Source organism: Anas acuta, chromosome 22 (assembly GCF_963932015.1).
Source record: "Anas acuta chromosome 22, bAnaAcu1.1, whole genome shotgun sequence".
NCBI lineage: Eukaryota > Metazoa > Chordata > Aves > Anseriformes > Anatidae > Anas > Anas acuta.
Window position 1 is genome coordinate 1,836,899 of NC_089000.1, and position 9,748 is coordinate 1,846,646.

At 49.7% G+C, this 9,748-nt stretch overlaps 1 protein-coding gene across 2 annotated transcripts in view; it reads right to left on the bottom strand.

The window, feature by feature from the left end:
- CAPZB (capping actin protein of muscle Z-line subunit beta) overlaps positions 1–9,653 on the bottom strand; it is a 62,472-nt gene extending 52,819 nt beyond the window's left edge. For both annotated transcript variants that reach the window (XM_068658610.1, XM_068658609.1), the window contains exon 1: positions 9,494–9,653. In XM_068658610.1, the coding sequence (XP_068514711.1) occupies positions 9,494–9,496 (3 nt within the window). In that variant the 5' untranslated portion in view covers positions 9,497–9,653. The remainder of the gene's footprint in view (positions 1–9,493) is intronic.
- Positions 9,654–9,748: the final 95 nt, after the last annotated feature.

Sequence of the window (9,748 nt, forward strand, 5' to 3'; positions counted from 1 at the left end):
GCTTTGAGCAGTTTTTGTTCTGCCCCGGTCCAGAAATTTAAGCCGTGCTAATCTCAGCAAGGCAGGCGCTCCCCAGGGATCCCTGCAGGACCTCTGTAAAGAGGAGAAGAGAAACTTAGACGTCTGCTCCAAAGGGTCGCATGGGGAACTAAAATAATCTATGGGAAGGAAAGCAAATGAGGCAGCTTAAGTTTCATTGCCACCAGCATGTTAATGACATCGGATACTTATCACTATTTCAGGCTGCCAGCACACCTAAGGCAAGTCCTAGACAGATGAAGCGAGTGGCCATGGTCATCCAGGAGCAATTACCGAAGGATTTCCTCAAGATCTTCAAAGCTCGCAGACAGCGTTTTCCTCAACCCTCATTTGTTTCTTTACCTTTGAGCTGATGCTTTCAAGTGTCTTTTGAATCCTGTTTTGTGTTGGACTTCATCATCCTGGCCTCCAAATCAAGCGAGCACTGCTCCGCATTGCTGGAACACTACCCAACACCCCTGCACAACCTCCGAAGCAATTACCGAGCGGATTATAATACACTGACGGCATTTCCATCCAGTAGTTTCAGAACAAACCAGAGCTCATTGCACTACTTCGCTAAGAAGCTCAGTCTCATGGAACAACCATTTGTCAAACGATGTTACATCAACTAAGAAAAAACTTGCAGCCTCGATAGCGTGGAGCAGGCCATTACGCTGTAATTCGCTTTTCGCTTTAGAGGCAGGAGCTCAGCATCTCCTGGAGCTGCCTGTCCATTTCAGCTCCTGCCAGCACTTCCACATGTGTACAGCACAGTGAAGAAAGCCCCGTGCTTGCTCAGCACCTCCCCAGCAAGGACATATCGAAAGGGATTCAAAACCTACTTGTGCTTTCAGACCTAAAATCACCATCTATTGTTGTAGTTCACACAAAATCCAAGGCAAATCTGTCACCTGCCCAACAAACAGAGCCACCAAATACCGACAGAAGAGCGGGGTGGACCAGCACCAAGGCTTTCTGGGAACAGCCCATTCATCTTGACCTTTTGCCACCAGCACTAATGATTTCTGCACTGGTGTTTGTCTTCTGGGTAACAGAAACAATGTTTTATTTATTAAACATGACAATGTAATTTACCAGCTTTCATCTTCTGCCAAGAATTCCTGTGAAGCGTAAAGTTTGCAAAAAGTCATTTCCCAATAAATCATGGCATCGAGTGAATATGCAATCTATTAGCCCCACATGAAAGAGGGAGATGGGAACGGCAGTAAAATAGCCACACAGAAAAGCTCGTCTGCAAAGCTGCATTGTTAACTTTTAATAAATGGGATTAAAGTCACTGAAGTTGACTGTAGAGCTGACCAACTATTCCGGGTAACATTTAAGAAATTTAATTAGGCTACTGTTGCTGCAAAACAGTTGTGGTTATTTTTTTCCCCCCAGTTTAAGTCTGAATTTACCACAAAAACAACATTGTCTTTGTTCGATATTTCTATAGATACGAAATCTTAGCCAAACAAAAGGCAAAGCAAAGCTGTTACAGCACAGCCCTGAGCTACAAGAAGTTGTCCTGATCTTGCAGCTACTTTGTAAGGAAGCTGGTGTGTCTGCCCCATAGCTTCACTATCAGAATAGATTTCAGGCTGAGCACAAGTACACACACCCCAACAGATATCCAGCCTGCTTCTTGGGGAACCACTCAGTATTACCTGACGCATCGAGTAACTCCAGATGCCCCTAGATATTTCCTTATGACTTAAGTCAGCACCACACTCTACTCACTTGGTCGCTCTGCAAAATACTTTGGCATGCACCAAGGGGTTGTGCAGGCAAGGAAATCTTGCGTTCTGAAGAACTGTGTGTGAAGCCACCTCCTCACAGCCCTCCTGCCCCCAGCTGCCTGCTCACGTTGACTCACACCAGAGGCAGGATCACTGCTGCACGGCTAGCGGAGCTCTCGCAGTGCCTGGGCAGGAAATCATCGACAGGGTCTTGTCAGCTCTTTGGAGAAACTTGCATTAGCTCTGTAAGATCGCATCACACGGCTCTCGGCTTCAGCCCTGCAGATGGATCCCGAGTTACTGATTAATGCTCCCTCGTCACCATCCTCCCACTTCATTCTCACTGTAAACCTACTGCTCCTGACCACCAGCGTCAGCTCGGCCTCTGAAATAAGCTAACAGGAGGTCTGCAGCGGCTCCCCAGTCCCACGACCTGTTTCTCATCCGCAGTGCCTTGCCTTCCATCCGAATATGACGGAGGAAGCGCCCTGCTGGGTACCCTTGGCAAAGGCTGAGCTCAGTCCCACCAGGCCAGCCAGGCTCTGGGGCTGAGAGGTAGAGCAGCGTGCCGCAAGAGTTCAAACAGCAGCAACTGAGACAACTCTGCAGGAAGACAGAAGCTGCCAGCACTTGGAATTGAAGGAGCTCTGCGTTACAGCCCGTGCTGTTATCAGGAGATAACTGAATATGAGATTCCACCAGGAGCTACAGCCCCTTTTCCATAGGACAGCCTCGAGGTGCCAGACCTTGGGACCTCTCTGAGAAGCCACTTGTTTCAGCCACATCAGGGAATACCTGGGGCTGAGCGCACGGGGCATTCACACCGGGCAACTTCAGATGCGTGTGATTACATAGGAAGTTCCTCAACTTTATTTTTGTAAAGTTTAACGCTGCTCACTACAAACACAACAGCTCTTCAGGTTCAACGCTGCCATTTGCCATCCTGACCGCACTGCACTGCTTGCGATGCGGTGTTTGTGATGCTTTTATCCTGGGAACACCAGGTAATCTTTTCAAAATGCTCTTTTACCCTATGTACTTGCTTGTTTTGTTTGAATCAACGTAGCCAGTAGCAGAAGAGGAACTACTCAATCCTAATGGTGAATTTTGCTCTTGAAGGAACAGCCCAGTTCAGCAAGTTGTTCCCAGTTGTCCGTGTTCTCCTTCCAGTCAACTGCAACCTAGATTTTTTCATGCAAGAATTTACTAACATCAAAACCGTTTGAGAAAGCACATGTGATCACAGCAGCTGGGAGGCATATTCTCTAGCAGCAAGGTGGCCACGAACACAGCCACGCTTAATGGCAGCCTGGCACGAACGTTTGAAACCATCGGTGCACGTCGGGCTGCTTGCGGTGCCCCACTCCGCCACCCCACACAGGGGTTGGCACAACACAAGCTCAGCGCTTTCCAGCGCCCCCAGGTCTGGTAGCCAAGGTTGTAAATTCATGAGATAACTCTGGCAAGTAACTGAATGCCTGGCAAGGCAGAGAGGAGCCAGGGAGAGGTTATCTAGTTAGCCCTCATCCCTCCATGTTCTCCAATTGCTTAAAAGGTCAGAAAAGTAGGTCAATATGTCTTTTGCTTGGTGTCTAGCAAGAAGTACCTTACAGGTTACACCACCAAGCCTGCAGGACGGTTCACTTTCATCCAAGGGATTCGGTGATAAGAATTTCAAGCTTAAAGCTAGGAAGCTGATGGTTTTGCATCTACTTGGGCCTTAAAATTATCACATCTCCACCAAACAAGACATCCACGTTCCCTGGAATTCCTTCCCTTACTCTTTACCCCTATGCTTGCCCACTCTTCCCGTCCTTTTACGTTCTCCTTGCTGTTTATGAACACGCCTGACCTACCCTCAAGACAGCGTGCAATTGAACAACGCGATGGTTTTCCAAGCTTTTCAAGTTAAGTAGCAGAGACAGGTTATAACGGAGCAGTGTTTCACCCAACACACATTTGCCAATTCCAATCCATGTCAGATCTCTCCCTCAGTTTAGTACGAAGCTAACAGTTACTCCATCTGGCCAATTTTCACCTCACCACACTCTAAAGCAGCCCCACCTGTACCGATGGCTATGTGAATGCTGTATTTGACCATCTAGTGGAGCACCGTGCTACTGAGCCAAGATGCTCACACCCACAGCATCACACCCACAAGTCTCCATAACGACCCGTAAGTTTGTACAGTGGATAAACTGAGTTTTACATGGCTGCAGTCAGCGTGCTGTAGCTGATATTTTACCTCATTTCACATCTTTCTCATCCTTTTAATTAATTAATTTACAAAAATTCATCTCTCGTTTCTTGAGCCTGGTTCAAATTGCCAGTGCAGGCTCTCAGGCAGCCACCAACCACCTCTGCTGGTGGTTTGAGCTTTTGTTTTTTAAAAAATCCCAACATTTACCAAAGCAAAAAGGGGAAGGCACTTCCAAGCTCAGCACTTTGTTAAACAGAGAAGCCAAGCCATCACACGAAGGAATACAAATGAAACTCCCTGAGAGAATAAAGAACATGTTATTTATGGCGTTGTGGGTTGGTGGCTTAAGGCCACCACTAAGCTTGTGTCTTCAGTGCGTTCTCAACCCTTTTTCCTTCCATGTAAAATCCTCTTAAGGGCTGCTTTCATTCTCATCTAGCTGATACTGCTAAGTTGTTCGAACACGGGTTCTGCTGTCATCCAGGCTGGTCGCTCTGCAACAAGGACATGCTGGAAATTCCACCTCGATCCACTGGGAAAGGAGGCAGCTCTGCTTCCTGTAAGAGAACGACCCGGAGGGCATCCATCCTCCTCACGCTCAGAGCAGCAGCAAGGACCCGCTCTGCGGCACAGCTCAAACACGAGCGTCCTGGGGGTTTGAACCAGGAGGCAGGACTCCGAAACCAAGCCCGTAATGAAAATTAACACAGGTTACACTGGCGGAATATAAAGCAGGAAGGTTCAATTTGCATAGAGGAGGAACAAAGTCGGTAATTTATGAGAAGGCCAAGTGCCTGCAAATACATTCTGCAATTTTTCAGCCCGACTTGGAAGCGGTGGCACGAAGAGCACAAGCTCACAGCACGCTGGGTGTTTTCGTTCTAAATCCTAAAAGAGGAAGGCAGGGCCAAAGAACAGCACCAGATAATACCAGAAAATTTGTCTTACTGGTTGATACCACAGCTCGTGCCACCATTCTAGGAAGCCTAGCGCAAAATACCACCTAACGCAATTAAAATAATACTAAATAAAAGCTTATTTGGGGCAATCACAAAATAAGACAGATTTCTCTTATTACAGATTTCTGATTCTGTAACTCAGAAGTTTTGTTGTATCTAAAAATCCATAAAAGATTAGATTGCCACTGTGTTTGGCATTACCCAGACAGCACCTCCCATGGAAAATTACAACTTTATAATTAGGAAACGAGCAGAGCAGCTTTCTCAAGTATTCTCCATTTTCTTCCTGTAACAAATCCTCCCAGCCCAACAAACAGGGAAATCTCTCTGAAACTTGCTCCGTGTTCGCCCCTGTGCCCCATAAAGGAAATTTCAAAAGCAAGCAGCTCTCCTGCTACATGTGGGGGAGCTCCCACTCCCCAGGAGAAGCCCTTTGGAAGGGTCTGAACCACCCTGCCTTAAGACCCAAGACTAGAAGCGGGCGTCAGCTGCCAGCTCAGGTCCCGGGGACAGGAACCCAGCGTTATCCAGCTCAGGTAAGCCCCTGGAGCTTTGTGATCTCCACACACATCACCCATTTCAGTCCAGTCCTCATCAGGCATCCGCTCAGAGTATTTGCACGATTATCACATCAGTGTCAACACCAATACCTCGTGCGTGGGCTATCAGGTACTTAGCAAGGCATTACAGAAACAACAAAGAAAAAAATGCTTAACATGGCCATGCACTCCCACTGTATTGGGCCGAATTCCTGATCTTTATGTACAAGCTAGGGAAGGTTTTTTTAATTAACGTAACTCATTAGCAACTAAAACCCGTGCTAGAGCATAGCTAAAGAGACCGGGAAGCTAGGGAAAGGCTCAGGGTGCTCAGATGCACTCACTGCTCCTTCATACCGCAGGGGTTTCACCTACAATGGAAACTCAAATTCAAAATCCCATGTTTTAACATGAGATTTCCCCCCCCCCCATCACCCTGGAAGTGGCAAAGGATTAGGAGACGTGGGAAAATGAGGAAAAATACAAGTTTGGGATCTTGTGCATTAGGAGGGGGAGAGAGACAAATGGTTTGGTCGGGGCTGTCCAAACTCCTCAGAACTCCTTGCTCAAATCACGAGGAAAGTGGGAAATTATAACGCACATCAAGTGAATAAGAACACGCTTGTCAACAGAGGACCATTATGATTTTGATCATCTTAAACTTTTGTCATTGCGTCCTTTGTTCGGAAAAAAAGCTCTTAAACATCACGTTGTAGAGAAGTGGGGTGGAAAACTGGGCTTAGCACACACCTAAACTGTTCATGCTGCTCAGAATCCCATTCCATGCCTCTCCAGTAGAAGTGTCGGCTCCTCAGCAGGCACCGAACCATCTGTAAGCTGAAATCAAACTTGAGGCAACACGACTGCAACGTGCACCAGTGCAAGGGGAAAAGGAAAATAATTGACTCCCCATCATTTTATCTAGCAGATTAAGGAACCAGTACCTCCAAAGCAGCAGAAGACGCCGGCACTTGCCGGGGGAGTCTTCAGGAGCAGGCAGCTACCCAGGCAAAGGCAAAGAGGAGAGCGCTGCCCAGCTGCGCACCTCCCCAGGCCCATCCGATATCCTGCACGCGGGAAATTCGGCTGAGAGAAAGACGGCGGGCAAATGTAGAACTAGAAATGGAAGACAGCAGCAATGTGGCCTCCCCAAACAGTCCTTCCTCTATTCAGCTGCAGTAATAACTACTGAGAACAGTAACTCAGAAGAGAAACCGTACTTCATTTTGTTTGACTCCCAGCTGCCAATTGGTGAGATATACGCGTGTGTATTTTCCATGTGAGGAAATCCCGTTTGAACAACTTCAGCTTGAGAATGGTTTTCTTTTGCTCATTTCTTTTGCCAAGATGCAAGATGCAGCATCACTGCAGTGACAGTATTCCCCATCCCAACAACATCCTCTGACTCAATTAATCTGGGAATTCACCTTTTAAGATAACATTTAGCTAAGCTCATGCACTTGGCTAATAAAACATGGACTCTACAAAATAGCTTCAGACGACATTTCCATGAAGGCACAAGGTGCAAAGGACTTTGAGTAGACACTGAACACCTGCCCCGAGCTCTTATGCTTCGCATGGAAGTTTCAAAAGCAACACAACTGGCTTTGAAGGGATGGACTCAGTGCTCATAAAAGCCGTCCTGAAGTGCTGCTGTCTTCAGCTGCTCAGTTTCACAAGTCACTCAGGATTGTTTTGGTAGCACCTGCACAAAACCAAGCTATTGATGAAGCTGCGATGTGCTTGCCCAAGACAAAGATCCCCTACCTTGAAAGCATTAATTACTCCGAACAATGTGCAAAGAGAGTCACTAAGTGTCACTGTCACCTCCTGCATCGCTGGCTGTGCTTCAGTGATTTTTAGCTGTCTCACAAATTCTGAGCAAGTGATGAGAAGCTACACCAGACAATTTGTATTTATGGTTGATTAAACTGTAAATTTTCCTAAGATTGTCACCTTTTCCTGAAGAGCCACAAAGCAGAAGAAATACTTGCAAATATTTTACATTACCTGGAAGATTTTTATTTTTACGAAGTGTAACTGGATTCTAGCCATTCCTACCCCTCAATTCCACAAGTCAGCACTGTCTCAAGTCCTGCTTTGCCCTGAGCAGTGTATTTTCAGTTTATTTTTAGCACAGGAGACAGCACCTACCCGGATGGTTTGTAAGCTTCACACATTGCCCTGCCCCATCTCAGTGAGCACCTGACCGAAATGCCAACACTCCTGACATCTTAAACTCCCCAGGAGCAATTCAGATTTGAGACGGTCTTAAATGACAGCAAGGAGGAGACAACATTTCCCCTGCCTGCTCTACCCTGCTATTGGAAAACCTGCAGCACCAAGGAGCGTTTGACCCAACGCCCTGAACCACGCCAGCTTCTCCCAGCTGCTCCAAGACTTGCTGCAGCCTGCGGTGCCGGGGCCATTTCAGTCCTGATGTGCAGCATTTGGAAGCGCTGGCCTGTCGTACCACTAACACGAAAGATCCTTGGAACACTCCGAACACTGGGTGGGAACTGAAGCTGGAACTGGGAGCCGCAACTGTACCACCTGCATAACATTGACTCTAAGAGACAGTAAGGTTTGAAGCCACAGGCACAGCTCATTTGCCTCTCATCACCAAGGCCAGGGTTTGGTCTAGACCCAGACAAACCACGCTGCAGCTGCCTCACTCTGCGAGCAAGTCTTCAGGCACCACAACACTCATGTAACGTGTTGTCTGCCACACGGTTGTACCCAAAGCTGAGACCTGTGCAGCGTTGGCAGTTCTGGTCAGAGCTCTCCCACGCCCACCACTTTCCATTACTGAACATGAAAAAAATCAGCAGACAGCGTAAGCTTCGAGCATTCACAGAACTTCTGAGGGGTTTGGGTTCTGCCTCCTCAAAAAGAGGGACAGAGCCACACCTACACCCCAGCTGACTTAACAGCATGCTTTTGCATCCCCTTCAAAGAGAAGCCTGTATCACCACTGCCATTTTACAGGAAGCCTGCTTGTTTTCCTTGAAGTCTTTTCCTGGGAAGATTTCTGCCGTGACAGAAGTCAGGGCAGTTTATCAGAATCCTGACAGCAAGTTCTGCTGTCAGGTCTCATGTACAAGGCCTTCAGGCATCTTGATTTAAAGTTGTGCAGGAGAATCAAGATGCTCCACCCTGTCAGTCCCACACTCAGCTGACAGGTACAGCATCGGCTCAGGAAGAACAGAACCTCAGGCACTCCTCACCTTTCACTTGAAACTAAAGAGCTTCATCTTGCACAGCGCAGGGGGTGCGATCACAGTGATCTCCAGTTTCAAATAAAACAATAAAGCATTGCCTCTGAAATTCTCACAGTAAAAGATAAGAAAAGAGTCGTTTGCTGAACCAGCCTTTATGCTGCCGGATAGCCAGGCATGGTCATAAGTCAAACCGTGTTTGAACATCCTCAAAAACTTCAGTTGAAGCACCTCACTCACCAATTCCCCAGCAGCACAAAGCCCACCAGCCGCACCAAACAGAAGATCCCCCCCCGGGGGGGTTACAGGGCGTGAAGCACCCCTCCGGGCCGAGCCCAGCACGCCCAGCCCGGCCTCCACCCTCTTTGCTGGACACCCTGAGGGCTGGCTCAGCCTGCCGGGCCCGCAGCCCCCTCCACACCCGGCACCGAAGCGAAACCACAAAGCTGCCCCTTCCGATCCATTCAACAAACCCCCCACGACACAGACCGCGCTCCGCAGCCTCCCAACCCCCGGGCTCCCATCCGAAACCCCCAACCCCCTCCGGGTGCGGGGCAGCACCGCTCCCCGCCGCACCCCCCAGCCCCCCCCCCACATCCCGGAGCTCAGCAGCGCGGCCCTGCCCCCCCCCGAGCCTCCCGACCCGCGTGAGGCGAGGCCCCGAGCCCTGCCCAGGGGGCGCCGCTCCCCGGCGGGCAACAACCGAGGGCCGGGCCCAGCCCCGGGGAAGCCCCGGGAGGGGCCCGGTGCCTCCTCCCAGCCTCCCCCAACCTCCCGGCTCCCACCTCCCGGCCCTCGGAGCCGCCCCGGGGCTCACCATGGCGGCTGGGCTCGGCGGGGCTGCGCTGGGCGGTAGCGACGGCGGCGCCTCCCGGTTCCCCTCCGCTCTCCGTCCGAGCAGGCCGCGGCCCCTTCCCCTTCCGCCGTTGCCTAGGAGTGAACATCCGGGTCAGCGCCGCGCGCCGGCCACGCCCCCTTCCCCCCCTCCGCCGCTCCCGCTCCGCCAATCAGCGCGCGGCTCGCCAGGCATCGCCAAGTATGGAGCGCCGCGCGCCAGAGTGGGCGGGGGGGG